The sequence below is a fragment of the Centruroides vittatus genome, unplaced genomic scaffold, assembly GCF_030686945.1.
Source record: "Centruroides vittatus isolate TY-2023 unplaced genomic scaffold, ASM3068694v2 contig_1168, whole genome shotgun sequence".
Lineage (NCBI taxonomy): Eukaryota > Metazoa > Arthropoda > Arachnida > Scorpiones > Buthidae > Centruroides > Centruroides vittatus.
In genome coordinates, this window is record NW_027120749.1 from 3681187 (window position 1) to 3701039 (window position 19853).

The 19853-nt window shown below is 25.4% G+C and overlaps 2 protein-coding genes across 5 annotated transcripts in view; both read right to left on the bottom strand.

Annotated features, from left to right (window-relative positions):
* Nucleotides 1-18153, bottom strand: part of Hk (Hyperkinetic) — a 109030-nt gene extending 90877 nt beyond the window's left edge. Inside the window, exons 1-3 of one of the 4 annotated variants that reach the window (XM_067278699.1) lie at nucleotides 18025-18153; nucleotides 16557-16681; nucleotides 16207-16474 (exon numbers count right to left, since the gene is read on the bottom strand). The gene's annotated coding sequence lies outside the window, so the exon portion shown is untranslated. Of the gene's footprint in view, nucleotides 1-11383; nucleotides 11408-14491; nucleotides 14725-16206; nucleotides 16475-16556; nucleotides 16682-18024 lie in introns of those variants that run through there. The other 3 variants (XM_067278691.1, XM_067278705.1, XM_067278722.1) reach the window with 3 other exon arrangements.
* Nucleotides 18154-18979: 826 nt separating this feature from the next.
* LOC136981292 (cilia- and flagella-associated protein 299-like) lies at nucleotides 18980-19853 on the bottom strand. Its single transcript, XM_067277597.1, has one exon. It carries the CDS (start codon nucleotides 19840-19842, stop codon nucleotides 19117-19119), a length of 726 nt encoding a protein of 241 aa, XP_067133698.1. The 5' UTR covers nucleotides 19843-19853; the 3' UTR covers nucleotides 18980-19116.

The following is a 19853-nucleotide window of genomic DNA, read 5'->3' on the forward strand; positions in this document are numbered from 1 at the left end:
AATCGGTTTGATTTAACGTGCAAATCCCTATGTTAAACGATCGAAGAAAGAAAATGACTTCGAGTAAATGCGACTTTCAGTTATCCCGGTTCGAGTTAACCAGGTTCCACAGTATTAACAATAAAATTATAAATTTATATAGCCTTTTATTGATATACAACATTTATTTAAATGTATAAAAAACGAGAAATTATTTATTATGACATTGTCACAATATCGGGTTGCAATATTTAATTTATTTAATTTAAAATATGCGGTCTCCACTTCAAATTAGTACTGTAGTATCTTGCTCCTGTACATCATACTTTTCCTTTAACAATAGAGTCGTGTCGGTCATCTATTCTTTCAGGAAAAAATTTTGAATTGAAATAACATAAATTCTGATTTAAACTAGTTCATATATAGTTAATCAGGCCTACTGACCCTAAGGTTTCCACATCTGGTCTCGGATTTCATCTATCTAACTCCGTTCTCGAGATTAAGGAGATTAAGGAAAGACAGATGGACGGACGACAGTGGGATTTATAGGTCTACAAATTTTTTTTTTTTTTTTTCAAATTGCCGTCCAAAAACATGGATTTAGATCAATCCGAAAAGTTGATGTAGAATACATATAATTTTTTTCATGTTTTCCCCTCTTTTCGCCTTGTGGACATGGAAGTCAATCCATATGGGAAAAATACATCTTATTATTACATCATATAATAAAACAAAAATGTAAAAATACAAAAATGTCAATTTTCTTTTCTATATTGTTTACAAGAATTCTATATAAATGAATAGGCATCGAAAAATGTCACGCATAGCCAAATCAGAATCAGTGTTTCGTCTACGGCACGGCACGTAATTTATATTCTGCCAATCATACATGTCTAACTTCTCATTCCAGCAAACCGGAAATGTCAACATTATTTTTCCCGCTTCCAAATTTAATCGAAGATTTTGTGTTAAAAGTTTGCCATAATCTGCATATACTTGTATTTTGAGAGTAGTTATGACTTATACTTATTAAATATTTTCCTATTTACTCTCGTGTTTATAGTTGTTAGAGCTTATAGTTTGAGCTGAAAATGATTTCTAATCCGGTTTCATTACAATAAGGTATTATTTAATCTGTTAAAATTTGTTTTCTTAATTTTTTAAAGAAATTATTTAATTAAAATGTTTACATTCCATAATTTTTTCATCTAAAGTAGAAGTCTCGTGCATAGCCAATCAACGAAATTAATTTTAAATTATACTTTGTTTTATAAACATAGGGCTGCCCATAAATTACGTAATGCAGATATTGGTGGGTATAAGATAATCGTTGCGATCCGTTACAGAGGAATGGAGTGTTTGCAGAAAACGTTACGAACTGCTAAGATCTCAACCCTTGGGTAATAGAATGATTCCGAAGAGTTGCATAGAGAACAATACTGTTTATGTCACTGCTCTGCACATAATTAATAAATTAATGTAACGTTCAGTAACCCGTGCTATGTATTATTCCTTTGAACTGGGGTGGTATGGATAGTTACGAGGTGGTGGTATAGTAGTTTTTCAACTACTATACTTATACTTTTCAGTATAAAAATAGCTTTACGTAATTTGGGAATCCCATATACTGATTCCCAATGATCCTTAAAAGATCCTTATCCATTTAACTGTGTAATAAAAACAAATGCAATCTTTATCGAAACATAAATTTAATACGGACTTTATCAGGTATATGATATAGGCTATTAGCGACGCAGGCCTGCTAGTAGCAGACTACATTTCATTTGGATTTTTAAAAACTTTATAATTATAACACTTAAGTATTCTTTATTTATATAGTTTAAATAAAAATTCGTTAAATAAAACGTTCATAAAATAATAATAGAGCTAGAATATGATCGACATGATAATTTTCATAATTAATAATGTTTTTTTCACAAATGATAAAGATCCAGAAGAAATAAACATATGGTCACATTTAAAGCACACTCTTAAAAATAAAGGAAATGCAATTATATTAAGTGGTTTCGAAAAAATTAATTACAATAAGTTTGTTTATGACAAACTTAATAATGATAAATTATCTATAAATATACCTAACATGTTTTTCTCCAGATATCAAAATGATTTAGGAATTATTAAATGACTTCCATATTGATTATTATAGCAGAAAAAATACATAGAAAAATATTTTAATAAAATATTGATCTAACCCAAATTCACAAGAAGTATTAAAACGCACGATATTAAACGTTGACAGTATAAAACAATGCATGATCTATAATAAGTTTATATTATTTTGTACTCGACTTGTATTTCTGACGTATCTTTATTTCGATGATCCACATATAGCCTACAACCCTAACAAAAAATACCTCGTATAATACTTTTAAACTGTTTTTTATCAAGTCTCAGACACGTCTTGATTTTAAACTGTGTTATATTTTGAACATAGTAACAGAAAAAAGGCAATAAACTTGTTTACAAAAATTTTAAATTACAACATGACCTTCATTAACAAAACTAATAATAAAAGTGCAAAAATGTTTATATTAATTTTAAGAAATAAATACTTGAAGTAAGAGTAAGTAAAAAAAAAAAAAACTTTAGACACTTGCTGATTAGTATCTTGTTATATCAGCTTTTTCCTGTACGAGGTATTACTGTATTTGCGAGTTCACACATTTTATTAGTAAGAGTTTGACAGCTGTCTTCAGTAATTTTATCCCAGAATTTCTGGATTTTTTGACGTGTCTATTGAGACCTTTCCCCCATAGATTTCCAATGGAAAAAAGATCTTGACTGTTAGGTGGCAAACTCTATGAATTAATGTTGAGATTTGCTAGCCAGACCCCTGTTGTTTTAGCAGTTTGGCAACTTGCCCCACCCTGTTGAAAAATTTTATTTGGATTTTGCAGTTTTTCCAGCTCCTTGGAAGAAAGATTTCTCTAAGAATTTGCTGATATCTTTCTGAATTCACTGTTTCATCAGTCAACGCAGTCATGGCACTGCATGAATGAGTCATGCAATTCCTTAATACCACAATGCTTTCTGGGAACTTCGTTGTAGTTTTTAAGGAAACCTCAAACTTGGCTTTATTGTTGAATACATTATCACGCTGACATACTGCACTATTATTTTACCTGATAAAACTCGTAGTCAAATTTCTGCAAATATATCCGACAAGTGTCTTTAGTGACTTGTTTACTAATGGCTGTATTCTATTCAATCAATTCTGTAAGTGATGCTCGCCAGTTTTCTTTGATAATTTTTCACAAGAACTTGAAATCGGAAGCTGCTACAATTTCCGATCGTTTTGGATCAATGCTTTCAGTTTCCTTAAACTTTTTATAACATCAAATTTGCTATAACATCAGATCAGATTGTAACTATTGATTTGCCAATTTTTAGCTTTGTAATTATATGATTCAAAGAGTTTCCTTCTTCATAAAACTTTACTGTAATATCGCAGCTTACTGCTTTTTCAGGTGCCATTTATTTTACTAATTTGTACTAAATGAATATTGCTATTTATATGTTGCATGCAAATTATAATTATATTATATCCAATGATATTTATTACTAAATAAAAAGAAACGTTTCATTTTATAATAGTGTTTCATGTATTTTCTGTCAATGCCGAAGGTGTCCGAAGTTTCTTCAAAGATTTATTTCTTTAACAATTTATGCAAGTATTTGCACTTTTATTGAGATAATTGTATTTATTGATGTTATGGTTTAATACAGAATAATTTCTGTAATCATATTGTTTTTTGTTTTGTATTTTTCTATTTTTTAAAATAAAACACTTTCAATAATCAAGAGACGTCGTAGGTATTTTTGTTTGACTTGTATAACTTAAATTTTATTCAAATTGATTAAAATTCTAGAATATATTAAAGTCTATGTAAGTAATAATAATAAATGTTTAATAATAATATAAATAATAAAATAGATTAAAAAGTGAAACGCTGTTCCTAGTGATAAAGCAAAAAATTTATTCTGTAAAAATTAATAATTATTTACACAATAGACACATTTATATATTGTATAAAAATGTCTGTGTTTATAATACAAATAACACTAACCTATATAAAATGAACCTCGAATAAAATTTTATTTTATTTATTTATTGTTCTTTTAAAACAAATAAATTCACATAAAAATTTTAAAAATACAAATTATTTATATTTAAACATTTAAATATTTAATTGTATAAAAGAAGAAAATTTTGAAGATTTGTTTCTTTTTTAAACTTTTTTATTTATCAAGTCTTTCCAATTCCAGAAAATATGACGTCATCTTTATCATTTATAATAGATTTAATGTTGTTCACATTCAATTTATTTTCCAATAAAAACTTTTCTGGTCCGTTAACCCCATTTTCAACCAAGAATTATTAATGAGAACCATCTTGGAGGGAAAGAATAAGGTCCACCCGGGCTTTTCTAGTGGAAGAACGACACATTTTCACGCAGCCATCTGAAAGGCTATCTTCTAAAACTTAATATATAAATAAGATATCTTTCTGTGATCGCTCCTTTATTTTAAAAGAGCAAAAGTGAATTATTTAAGAATAAATAAATAAATTATTGACAGCAACTTTTAATGCATAGTTTTCCAATGCAACACATGACAATCTGCTAAGGGAGGATTTTCTATGGGTAACTGAAACCTATTTAGATGTTAGATACGTAAAGAAAATCCTAAAAGCTGTAATCAATAGGCTAATAACTTTCGTTAAGATTTCATAGAGATAAAAATGATGTAAGAGACATTAAAAATATTAACCTAATATTTTATTAACAAAAATACAAACTAAAACTGAGATTTTTATTCTTTTATGCATAGAAAAATCCATTCAACAACTATATCAACTGTTAAAATCGCACGTTAATTAATAAAATTTGTGCTTAAATAATTTTTAATTTAATTACGAATCATATCGGCAATTAAAAGATGTCATCAGCATTGCTTCCTTTAAACAATAAGCGGTAAGAAAATGTATTTAATTCATGTTTTTTAATCAAATCTCTAAAAATCACAAATACAAAAAAAACAGATTTGAAGTTTTTAAAATTTTCTAGATTAATATAATTAACTTGGATGCTCTTCAGTCTAAAAGTCCTCCACTCATATTGAGATTCTTGATTAAAGCATTTTCTACTCAATCGATAACTGCACATAAAGTAAATTTGGTGATCTGCAGGGAAACGATAGTGAATTCCTATGAATAAATGATCAGCATAGATCATATAACAATGAGGTTAGCAATGATAATTTTTCTTATTTGCTTCCTTATAAATAATAAAATAACAATAATTGTATATATTATCAGAAAATAATAATTTTATTTTTATTAGTTTTTAGCTAAAAAATATATTTATAAAAGTAATTATGTAAATTTTTAAAAGATGACGTAACATTAAATCAAATATAATTTTAGCATTATAAATAGATCATTTTTAATGCTTATTTTAAAACTAATTTTTCGTAAATATATTTAACAAGTTAAAAAATGTTTTAAATTTATTATAAAAATATGACATTTTCATTCCTTTATTTGTAATTTTCTAATTTCATTTAAAAAACAATGTAACTCAGCAAATAAAATTACGAATTAAATATATTTAGATATTGCTGGACATGTTTAATCAATTATACTGTATTCAGTTATATTATATACATGTATATATGATATGTGTGTGTGTGTGTGTAAACAATATAAATAAATTAAATAAAAACAGATTTTATTCAATTTAAAAAATATACGTTCTATTTTTAAATTATTTTAAAACAAACACGAAATAAAATTCTGAATTTAATTCCGGATTCTTTCTGATCTAAAGATATTATAAAATTATATATTTGAAATAATTTCACGGATGTTGTAAGTAGAGTAAATAAAAATAAAATGATGTTGGCCACAACGGGAGTAGCCATCTGGGAGAAGTTTTAAGGATAAATATGTCTCTGGATTTTATCCAAATGGATCTCTAAGAAATGCGTCACCTTTTTCATTTAGGTTTTCTTAGACCCTTATTTTTTTTTTTTAAATATATTCTATAATTTTAAAATAAAACGTCTGAAAATTTACATATTTTTAATTATTTTCGAGTGATGACAACGAATACAATTAGTTTCTTCAATAATTTTAACGATTTATTGCACAGAAACAATTAATTAAATAATTCCAATCGATTACTTTATGAATTAATTTATTTCTCTTATTACTAATTTCTGATTTCCATTAATTAGGTTCATCAATGGCAGAGTGGATAAAACCACTAGGCACTGGTAGTTGGTCGTGGATTCTCACCCAATTAACGGGCTGGCCGCTTAGAGTTTTCTGGATTTTTTTAAACGTGTTTAAGATCTAAATAGGGGACCAGTTTCCCATAGAAAGTCCTCCCGGAAAGCATTTTCATCTTGGCAGATTGCTCATGTATCGGGTCATTCTATCAAACCAAACCATTAATCAGACAAAACAATTAATACTTGATAAATAAATTCTCCATTAATGAATATATTTAACTCATCCTTAATTATATATATGATTTAATATACTTAAAAGAATATTGATATTTATATTTAAATACTGTTAAAATACAAAAATAAAAATTGATTTCTTATATGTTAGTTATCTAAAATTTTTAGATTAAAAAGTTTGTTATTAATTTTTATAATATATATATTTAGATGTTGTGTCATATTGTCACGATGTATATTGTCCTTATAATAAAAACTCAATTGTTAACATAATAAATTCCTAAAGGAATATTTTTGTTTTTCAAATATAAATAAACTTCTTCTAGCGCATATTTATTTTAAATTAGTCCAATATTTGAATGAAAATTTATATAAACATAAGCTAACGCGACTTACCTGATATAACCGATATATATATATGTTTAAATTAGAGAAAAAGTTAATATTTACTGAGTTTTTTATTGTTATTATTTTTTTTTTAATTTCCAGCACTTGGGAATTTCATAGCGAAGATTGCTTTATTTGCTTTATAAATTAAATATTATATTTTCGTAAAAAACATTTATCTATACGTGAATTTTTTCCTAAAAATATAACATAAAAAATAACATGAGTATAGAAAGAACAGTGTAGAAGTATATAATATAAAATGTATACTTATACATAAATTTAAAACTAATGTATAAATTTGTGAGAATATTCTAAAGAACAGCTTTTTAGAAACAGCTGCGTTGAACAATTCTTTGCATCGATTGAATAAAACACAGAAAAGCATGGTGTAGAATAAGGTGTTCGAATTTAAAAAAATCAAATTTTTACTACCACTTGCAAAATGTAAATTCTCAAAAAGATCCAAATAATATTTAGTTTTGAAAACAGTAAAGGGTGTGCTAGCGATCAATTATTTGTGTACATGTCTCTGTGCCCGAAGTACAACAATTGCGTGGATCGATAAACGACCTGCTATAGATGACGTGGTGGGTGTCTGTTACTTTAATAAAATAAAAAAAAAAAAAAAAGAAAAATATGTGCCTCGTGACGGAAATGACAAAGAGACGAATTTGTTTCTTTCAAAATAAATATATGTTTAGAGAAAGCTTTTGAATTAATATTTTTAGATAGTTTTTATTAATTTCAACTCGCATTTTTATATATTTATCTTTAAACTAGAAAATACATATTTTGCTTCATAATTACAACAAACAAGATTACGTTATATTGTAATTGCTTTTTTATATTTTTTATTTTAAATGTAAACAAATACTCTATCAAAACGCCATAATACCGATAGTTCAAATTAAATATTTATTTAATTTATGTAACATATTGAAAGTTTCCACAATTTCGCAATGGGAGCGCCCTGAAATTTATGTTGATTTCTTATGCATAAATCGCAATATGATAGAGAATAACCGTCTAATTTTTTCTATTTTTAAAATATCTATAATTCAGTTTATATTAATAATTACCTATTTAAAAAGTATTAAAATGTTTTGAAATATTTTAAAAGATTTTTATAAACTAAACTGATTCAAAATAATAATATTAATAATAAATATTTAAAACATTTAAATCTTAATTTTTAAAATCAATCGCTAAAAACATTTTAAAACTTAAATTATATCCGAAATATTATTTTTAATCTAGCATATTTCACAAAAAGTTTTAAATGCAATATAATTTTAATCGTTATGAGCGTGAAAACTTCTATTATGCATGAAAAACGTATTAAATTCTATATTAAGTTATGAATTACCGTATATTTTCTATATAAAATATGGAATAAGTTAATATTATATTATCTTATTTAATATTTAATAACATTAAATATAAAATTGATAAAACTAATTTTTAAAAGTGAATTTAATGTAAAATATTAATGCTATATTTAATAACTTAATTCGATTATTCGACAAAATATTGACGTCATTAATTACACGTCAGCAATTAGTGATTAATCGATTAATCATTATTAATTCGAAGACTAAATTAATTAAGTGATCACGATTAAGATTTAAGTAAATGATTATTCAACGATGATATAATAAATTTCCTATTTATTTGAATAAAATTCGATCTTCCTTCGATTTCAATATATTTAATGCTAAAATGATGCGATAAAAATATTTTAATTCGATAAATATATATCTTCGTTTTACCATAATAGTAATTTCGTTTAATTCTGAAATTATTTTGGTAATATATGAAAACATTTTAGAAGAATTAGAAGAGTAACATAAATTTAAAAATGTATTTTCGATTAGCAGAGATTCAGAGATAAAATACGTAACTAACGTAATGCACTTAAACACAACTACACATTATATTGGCAACAACGCTTAATTTAATAATTAAGCAACGTTGCCATTGCAGATTATGACGATGTCGATATACGTTTAACTTCTAAATTAATCTTTAGTCGCTCTAAATTTTATTTGTAAAAAAAATTAATATAATTATTAATCTTATTATTATATTAATGTTAATTATCTTTATTTATAATCCTTTTAAAATAAATCCGATTATTTAAACATTCCGTCACATGTGACGTATAAATGAACATAGAATTAAAATTTTTATATATAATCCGGAAGTACTGTACATAAGCATTTCCTTTACTGGAGTAAAATATTGTAGAGGTTCTGCGTTATAAAATTTTCTCGGATAAAATATGAACGGAATTTAAATCAGCGAAAAGTTTTAATTAAATTTCTTAATATCAAAACGACGAAAGTGTCCATTTACCATTCATCTTTAATGCACTTATTAAACTATATTAAACTGGAATATATGCCGAAAATACAGAAAACTTTAATTTTATTATCTACGAACAAAAAATAAACGACGCTCTCCGAATTCCAATACGGCATAATCTATATACTGTATTTTAAATAGCAAATCTATGCCTTTATATATATATAAAAGAGAAAATATAAAACCGCTACCAAAAATAAATCGATAGCATTTTTTTCAATAATGAAAATACTCATTCAAATTTTAAATGTAAAGATATCATTTTAAAGACCCTCATTTTTTACAAAACGGGAATCAATATTTAAAAATAACTGTCGGATGAACTTCTACAGAAAGATTTAATATAATATTTTTGAATGATTGTTGGAAAATTCAATTTTATTCTATTTATCGTACAATACAATATTTATTTTTTTTAAAAAAAAAGAAAAGAAAGAAAAGAAAAAAGTTTAAAGCAGGAACGATTTCTTTAATGCTTTAATCGATTTTTAGAAAAGAAAACAAAAATAAAACTGGCATTTAGTAAATTTAAATATAAAAAAATATGAATATTAACGGATAAAGAATATTTTTCATCGATTATAGATAACACAATTTCCTTATTCATAAATCTTGTCAGATGATTAAAGAAAAGGTTCGATAGATAGCTTTATCAACGGCTATTTTAAGGAACGAATGTCTAACAAATAAAGAATTTAACCGGAAAATAAAGACAAAAGGAATTTTAATCGAACAACAAATTGCTTGTCGAGTAACAAACCTTCATGTTACAAATCTAATCTATTATTAAACATCCGAAACTGCGCTATCGCCCTATTCACTATGCATTACACTATTCGGCTATTTGCAATGAAAAATATAAGAATCTTGCACATTTCTACCGTAAAAATATATATATATATATATATATATATATATATAATTTTTCTATGATTATTATTATTGCTGTTATTGGAGACGAAATATTATAACATAGAAAATTTTACAATTCATAAATCAAACAGAATCATTTATATATATTTGCAACGTGCAAAATTTTGCATCTATTTTTTTAGAAAGTAATAACATATCATAATATATAAATATGATAAAAGATATGGATTTATGAATCGGAATAACCTAAAAATAATAGTCATTTTTTTTGTAAATTATTAGAATATTTTGTGAAAGATTAGAAGAAAAATGCATAAATTCAAACATTTTCCCACTCTCTTCTCTTTCTGTAACAAAAAAAATATATAAAAATTTAAAATTTAACTACAGTATTTTGTCATTTCACTAAAGAGATTTTTAAGGTATTAAATAATCTGAAAATCTAATATTAAATATTTTCGAATTTACTATGAACTCGAGAAGCGATTTTTAATAGCCTATTTATGAATATCTTTTTTAAACTAATAACTTCCGTTAATAGAAATTTTATAAATCTGACCTATTTTTCACACCGAGTATTACTAAAATAAAATTTATTTACTTAATTTATTTTTTCTTAAATTTATTTAGAAACAAAACACTTTATAATCCACAAAATAAAAAAGAACGATGAATCATTAATACGAACGGACAAAAATAAAATATTGAACAGAAAAATTAAAATGGCGTCTTCGTTCTTTCAGCATTATTTAAGCTTTTAAAAACAATTAATGCAGATAAAATTTTAAAATTTATTTAATTTTTATTGTTATTAATTAATCATTTAATTTTTTTACTTAAATCCTAACAAAGAAAGAACGTAAAAAAGTTCTAAACTGCTGCACATCCTTGACACAGAATGTGCAACAACACAACAGTTATTTTTATAGGAATATCTATTTGTAAGACTTACTGTACAAGTAAAATAAAAAATACAATGAAATAAAAAGAGTAAGAAAAGATATTTTTAACAAAATAAAAAAAAAATTCCAATAAAGGCATCAATTCTTCATTTGTTAAATAAAGATTTTCGCAACTTTTAAGAACTTCACTCTGCATTTAAAACGTGAAAATGTTTTTACAAAATTTCAATTACATACTTTAAAATCCGCAGAGATTAAATTTTAAAACATAATGATGCTTCAGTTTTAAAACAGATAATTTGAATTGGTTTCAATTATTTTCTATCATATTTTCGAGTTAATTATTCAAACTTGTAAATAGATATCTTGATAATAATTTTTCTCACCTGAATAAAAGGAACAGGTAGGAGACAGACACGTGAATAGTCTCGCCTGCAGAAACTACTGACTCAGAAAATACAGCTAGCCAATCATCTATTGAAATTCTGGTGACTATGGTAACGGTGTGTCGCGTGTATTCTGCGCCAAAATTGGTGTTTTCGACGAATAAAATACTTATTACCCATTATTTACTACATTTTAATTAATTTAAAAAATGCAATTTTTAAATCGTTTTCCGGATAATTTTTATAGAAAAAATTTTATAATTTTCTATTCAAGGATTGAATTAATAAATTATAGTTTTTAAATGTTTAATATATTTTTTTCCAATTAAAAAAATTGCATAGAAATTTTAACACGTTTAACCCTTTCAAAATAGTTTTTTAAGTGTAATCTATACTTTATTTTAATTAAAATAATTATTTTAGAAGAAAGAAACAAAAATTAAGAGGAACAATTAAGAGAAATTTAAAAAATTCCAAACGTTCTTAAATCTTGTACTGTTTACTTATTTAGTTTGATGATAAATTATGTCTGTATTTGAGAATAATTTATGATTTAAAACTAATTTTTTTTATAAATCTATATTTTTAAGCACTTTTTTTTTAACTCAAAAATGTTTTTGTGATTTATGATCGCATCTATATATGTAAACAATAAAATATTCATAAAAAAGATATTCTTTTTCACTAAACAATTTAATAATACCTGTATATTAATAAAGCAAATGTAAAGAAAAAATGTTTATGTTTAAAAATATATTTTATAAAATTAAATTAATCCATTTAAAAAAAGCAAACTTAAAATTGCACCTTTTTTTATTTCTTACAAATTTCGAATTAAACATCAAAAAATTTAATCATTTATTAATTATTTTTGTATATTAGATTTTAAAAAGTCGTATCGATTTATAAAAGTTTTAACAGAAAATATTTATTGAATCAAATTAAAAAATTAATTATAAAAATACTACATTTATAAGAATTTCCAAGTGTATTAATTATTAAAAATCGTATTTAAAATATTAATTACTAAAAATGAATTGTTATTTTATTTTTTATACTTGAAGAAAATACGAAATATTAGATAGTATTAATTGATGCTGTAATCGTAAATGGTGTGAAAACTGAAAAAACTGATTGAATAACGAACAATAAAAAAATATGCTGTAATGTCTACTGCAGTCATACTAAGAAAACTCTAATCGATACTACAAACGATTCAACTATACAAACTCCAAAAATTAGATAAAGTATGCGCATCATACACGAAAAGAACCATTTATAAAATTCGATCACGAAATTTCACGATTCAATTTCTTATTTTTAAAATAAAATTTTCAAGAAAATAAATAAGTAAATTTAAAATGGTATACGCAACCTTTCGAATTAAAAAAAAAAAAAAAAAAAATTCTAATATAGAAGGAGTAATGCTACGGACAACAATCATCGAAAAGAAAATATTATTTATATTTTACGGTGAGTTATATTTGCTTGTAATACATATATGAAGCTATATAATCTCTTTCCGATCTCTCAATCATTTATAGAATGAAAGCTCTAATGTACTTCTCTTATCTTTTCTTAGAAAATTGTAGGTCAAGTTAAGAAGTCAAAAACTATCTACTCGTTCCTTTCAATTTTTTCTTCAATCAGTCGAGTGTCTTCTTAGATTTGTATTTTTATATCACCTAGAAAATACTTTTTATAATACCCCACGATATGACTATCACAGGAAGATACTATTTAGCAGAAATTGCACTTTTAACCTATACTTACGGCGTTAGAGGTAAGTCTACTAAAAAAAAAAGTGGTTTTTGTAGGTTATACTGCAATGCACCTACTTATATATATTTTAGCAAGATTAGACACATACAAATATATATATATAATCTTATCTGTATACTGTTTACTGAAGAAAACATAAAATCTACGACACGGTGGCAGGTTTGAATGCGGTGATGAATAGATTTGATGTTTTAGAACCTCTCTGGGATACATCCAGTTTCCATTGATGGTTACTAGAATCTTTTAGAGTATAGTCGATGGAGACCAGATGATTGCTACGTCTCCCTCGACTATCTTGCTTATCAGTTATCCTTCTAGAAAGGAGAAACTGAAGAATCTTCTAGATTCAGTAAACTCAATACACAATACATTATTACTACGCAATACCTCATTACTTATAATTCAATATTCCTATGTGATAAAGCTTTTAAAATAATTTTATGTTTAAAAACTAATAATTTTAGGTAATAGGATTAAAACTTTTGAGCTTGATTTATACAAAAAATAACTATTATTCAATTTTTTAGTCTTTATTATATCTATAATATATAATTAAATAATAAGACTTTTAAAACTTAGACTTTACATTTTTATATTGACATTATTAAAATTAATTATAACTAAAAAAGCATCTAATTTATTTTTCTATTAACTACGTGCTAATCATTTTCGCATTAGCATAAATGTAATAAGGTCAGTTTTTCATAAATTAATATCCAAATTTTTGGAAAATAATGGCTAGAAATACAGAGAACGAAGAAACCTTCAAAATTCCCTTTCTTTTCTGTTTTTCTTATTAACTTAGGATTAATTTCTAATATAAAATCAGAAAAAAAACTGATGTTTAAAATTAAAAAGTAAGTTTTAAAAGTTCTAAACATTGGTTTAAAATTTTTCAAGTTTTTTTTTATTTATTTATATCAAGATTCACGTTTTTACTGAATTTCGCTTCACTTTTTCGCAAATTTTAATAGAAATAGGAATTCAAGTAGCAGTAAGAAATGAGTTTTTATAAGATTAATTTAAGTGCATTTAATATTTAAAACCCTTTCCCTTTAATTTTAAGCGAATAAATGTCTTAAAAATTCATAATATATTTTAAAAACGTTCATACTTATACTCGAATATATTTATATATTTATGTTTTTAATATATTTATGTTATTACATAAATATATTAAAAACTGCAATAACATTTGATACTTTAAATGTATGTGTATATATATATGTGTGTGTGTGTGTGTATTTGAATTATAAATAATAAAATAAAATAAACGAGAAAAATCTAAAACGAAAAATTTAGCAATCGAATTAAGCAGCAACTTACCATTTTACTTGAATTAATAAGAAGAAAAAAAAACACAAAATGATTTCCGTGTAGCGATATTAAAGACGATCCCAAGTAAACGAAGCGAAGCGATGAATGAATATTTCGAAATGCACAACTGGAAGTAGCAGAGTGCTTCTTAAAATAACGACCAATTCTCGTCTCACTATACAAACTGTGTATAGATAGCTCTATATGTTCCCAATGCCATCCAAAACTGTTTACTGCCTAACGAATAAACTAGCATTCATTCTATTTTAAGACTTTAATGGACTGCTTCTTACTTTCAATATTTTTTCTTTTATTTCCAAACACTCTTCGCAATTTAAACGTTTCATAATATTTATGTTTAATTTTTGTATATTAAAAACAAAATAATAATAATAATAATAATAATTTAAAACGTTCTAAACGTGCGTTTTGATGTCATAAGTATGTCTTTTTATGTTCTCAAATTTGGTTAATTAATTAAAATTTAATTAATATATTTAATTTTTTTAAATCTATTTTACAGCTTATCAGTTTAAAATGCATTTAATCCTTTAAAATTTCTCAATCTTTTTTTTGTTTGATTAAACTTACTTAGAATTTAGAATTTGCGCTTTAAAAGTGTGCATACTTTCTCTTTTAAATTTTAAAATTAATTTTTATTAAAAAAATTAAGTAATGCTAATAAATATAAAATTGTATTACTGTATTTTTTAAATTGAAATTTTAATAGAAATAGGAATTTTGTATAAGAGATAAAAATCTTAAGTTCTGTATTTGAATAAAGTATTATATAAATCCTGCAAGTACATTAATGATTCAGAGATAAGAAAGAATTTTATAAGTTATTGTAAAATCTTCAACCTCTTAAATCTTCATTTTTCAGAAAAATTAAAATTAAGCTAAGGTCTATATCTTCGTATATCGAAGGGCTGCAGTAGGAGACGTCACGAGATGCATATTTAGAGCAAGGGTCTGGATAGTAACCATGACGACGACTGTGACGTCAAATCAGATCTAAAAGGTGAATGGTTAGGATTTAAAAATTTTTTTCCTCAATTAAAATTTATGCATGTTGTTGGCTAACATCTGTTTTAATTTAGGATCGATAAATTAAAAAATATATGTATTAGAAACTCATACGTTATTATTGTAACTAATCATTTTTTATGTTTCTTACGCTTTTATCCTTATAATAGCATTACTGTGCAAATTTTTAATCATCAAAATTTATTAAACAATTTTTTTCATATTGTAAAAACGTTTTTATTATTGAATTAATAAATTATCTCTCTGTATTATTTCCAAAATCCATATTTAAATTATAAAATACCTTTGCATTCCAAATTGTAGCCAGAGTTATGCATTGCAGGTATATTACATTTGCAAATAAAACCAGATAATTCTACAAAAATTATTAAATTTAATGTAATATAAATTTTCAAAACTATTTTAACTCTTAAATTAAAAAATATATCAAAATAATTTCTTGGAAAATAAATTAGTTTTCAGCTTTAAAATATAATTTATAAATTAAATTATACATAAAAATGTACGTTAAAAAATGCTAGTATGTTAGTTGCAATTCCATTTTAAAACTAATGTTTGTATATTAAAAAATGTTATTTTTTTAAAAAAGAAAAAAAAATTAAATTTGTATTAAGCCCGTAAGGAGTAGCACGGAATAGAATATAAAGTACTACTACAGTATTAATATCTTTACAGACCTTTAAAGTTGTTCGAAGGACACGACCATGTAGATGTCTATAGGGTCGATTCCATATCTCTTCCCTATTGACTAAAAAGTACATGTACTCTTCATATAGTTTAAAAGAAAAAGAAATTCACGCTTTTTTTAAGTTCAAACGTCCCATCTTTCATTTCATTGATTTTATAAGTAGAGATTTTTACAAAAAAAAAAAAAAAATTATCTTAATTCTTCTTCCTACAGGATCAGATCCGGAACGTCTTCGTATAGTATACGATTTTTAGGTTCTAAAAAATTTGAAGTACATCTTTAATTTCTATTTTCATTCATTAACATGTTTTATATTTATAAATCCAGAATCATATCTACCAAAATTGATTTTTGGATGTTCTACGATAGAGAGTTTAAAATCAATTAATAACTTAGATCTTGAACATAGATCTTGTTTATTTATAGATCTTGAAATTTTAAAAGTAGGCATGTGAGTCTTCTTTCTTTAAAGCATTAGTATTAAAAATATTTTAATTATTTTCAAATAAAATAGACAAAACATAAACTAAAAATATTCTAATTATAATTTTTTAAATCTATATAGTATTACTTTAAATCGTAGGCTAGTTATTATATACGAATTATATGATAAAAACTTCAATACAAACTTTTTTTTATATTAAAATAAAGAAAAATAGGAATTTAAGGGATTTTTTGTTCACTTGGTTTTTCATTTTAGTTGCCATAATAGAACTGAACTCATTCTTTTAAAACTTTACACGATTCATTTTTTATTTAGGTGTACAAATAAAGTAAACAAAATTCAATTTCACAAAAAAACACCGAAGAATTATTTCTCTTAATCATTTTGAGACTAGATAATATCCAAAGTTCAACTCTCTCCTTTCACCAGACGATGGCAGAAATCCATTAAGTGAATAAAAGAACATCAAAAGCTCTTACAAGCTTCTTTAGAAAACTTTTGAAATCCAATCTAAGACACTATCTGGTAAGAATCCATTCGAATTTGACCAAAGTTAAAATGATTTCATTCTGTCAGGTTTTTTTAATAAAAAATATATATTTAGGTATATATTAACCGATTTCTTTCCGGCTTGTTTATATAGAGCAAACTACAAAAATGTTTCACGATTCTTCACGAAAATCCTTTTAAGCAATGGACAACATATTGCTTCAACTAAAGAAATGCATCAATTTAAGAAGTGGCACCAAGTAACAATATCCAGTTATTGAAAGTACTCTAAAACCAATGTTTAATGCATCGAATTAAATTTAACCATTTGATCATATAACGTTAGTTTTTATAGAAAACATAACATAACTCGAACTTCCTCCAACCTTTAACCTTTCGACTGATATAAATTTTTAATTTTTACGCATCTTTCGCAGCAGATGCAATGAGCATAATTGCAACCAATTTATTAATAGTAGGCTAATTTACTCCGTTCGATAGCATTGGTTTCGATCATAACATAACTTCTACTTCTGCAGTAGCAAATGCAACCGCATATCTTTGCGCTATCATCTGCAGTGAGTGCGGCAACTTCGCAAAATAACTACTTACCAAAAAATAAATCCTTTAAGGAACGACAGAGCATGGAACAATTAGCAAAACAACGAAGAAATCTTTTTCAAAGTACTTTACCATTGCCACCATTGAGTAACGTTACTCTACCGATCTTGCTCTACGGCAAAACAATGCAGTCAATACCTACACTACAGGATCCGATGCAAGAAGCGCAGAAAATCTGTTTACTTTTTTCTTAATGCGTTGTTTCGGTCGTAAACTCTAAAAGTGTAAAAGGTAGCATTGCGTAGCACTCACCGCTCTCTGGAAGACTTTCACTCATCACAGCATTGACCATCAAATTGCCTCTTATCTTCACCGCTCCATCACTAGCCTGTCAGTAAGACCCACCAGCTAATCTATCCTTTGCTCTAAACCAAAGCTGAGGACACAACAGATGGCAGCACTTCTCAAACTACAGATTCTAATGGGAAAGTTGCCAATGTTCGTTTGCGTATCTTTCATTTTCATAACCGAATTTAATATCCTGCAAATTCATTTCTGGCATAATTTAAGAAAAATCCGTTTTACACAACCAATCGATGGCTCTCATGATTGAACATCTTTTGTTCTTTATCGATCGTATGAAGTACATTTTCTCATTGGTATGAATTCTTTTGATCGGATACGAAAAACAGAGTGGTTAATTTATAAAATGCAATCGATCATAATCAAATTTTAGAAACTTCACCATTCTATTACTATCTGATCTACTCGGCACGTTTAGTAAAATACCAGAACTGGTGAAATTTTATTGATCTATTCTTCACTTCATATAAAATACGATCATATTTGAGGAATGAAATAAGTCTCAAATGATTGATTTAATCAAATTTTAGAAATTTGATTAATTTTTTGCATCGACTGCTAAAATATCATCAGGATTAGAGAAACTTTACTGATCTTTTACTAATCTCGAGAATGTTATTATGTATGAGTAAATAGATCAATATAATATTCAATCTTAATTAAATCTTTAATCTAGTTTTTAAAATCTTGCAGCACTACTGAAAACAAAAAATTACATATGCTATATTAATAACCTATTTTATAATTTAGTATTATTGTTTCTATTATACTCGAATTTTTTAAATGGTATTTTTTTTATTAAGTAGGAAATATTTATTTTAGGTTAGGTTAAATGATTTAAAGTTTTTTATTGATAAGAGTTATTTTCTTCTTTATATATAAAATTAATAACAATCAACTGAAATTAGTTTTGGTTATTTCAAATTGACATTCTACTGTTTAACAACTTATTTCCAAAAATAAAAAGTAGAGTTTATGTAGAAAATAATTCAGTTAAATTTCGGATCTTACAATTCTTTCGAATGTAAAATAATTATACAATCACTGAACGAATTTTCTTCTAACTAAATGATCATAGAAAACAATTTGCAAGTAACTTGGAGAGCGAATTACTGTTTTAAATGTATCTTCCCCGGGATTTTCGCTGGCAACAGTAATAATGTAGCCATCACCCGTATGTTTAAACTGTATTCCATCTAGTTTCTCGACAATAACATCGTAATGTGGAGTGCAATTCTTAACACAATAACGAGTAACCCAATTACAGAAGCTGAGATCGTCGTATTGAGGAATAAGTTTCCTCTTACCAGAAAAATAAAGTTGAAAATCTTCAGTTTCTAATCTATGAGCCAGATCGATGTAAGAGGATATTTCTTGTCCTTTACTGTTGATCGTTCGAAGAAACAATATGCTACTCATATCACCATTTAAATTGGGTACTTCTCGTTCGGCTAAAGCCTGTAAAAATTCGTCAGTAAAATTTTCCGTTCTGGGTTTATAGATAGGGACGATTTTCCTATTTTCGTTCCTTAATTTTTCGGCATATTTTTTCCAATAATAAAATTCCTCTCTCTTCAAAACTTTGCCCGTTCCCATGTATCCTAATTCCACTAATTTCTTGGCAATCTCTTCGTCTTCGAAGTATTTAAGATTTTCTTCCGATATTTGAGTTTCTAGGTAATCTTCGTATGTATTATATGTAATTACTATCGTGTAAATGCTATTGGGAATATCTTCTTTTTTCTCTTTTCTCCATTCTCTTTCCATTTTGAATTCGA

Bases quoted from the DNA above. Each gene is read 5' to 3' on its own strand.
- LOC136981292 (XM_067277597.1), bottom strand. From the start codon at position 19,842: ATGGAAAGAGAATGGAGAAAAGAGAAAAAAGAAGATATTCCCAATAGC.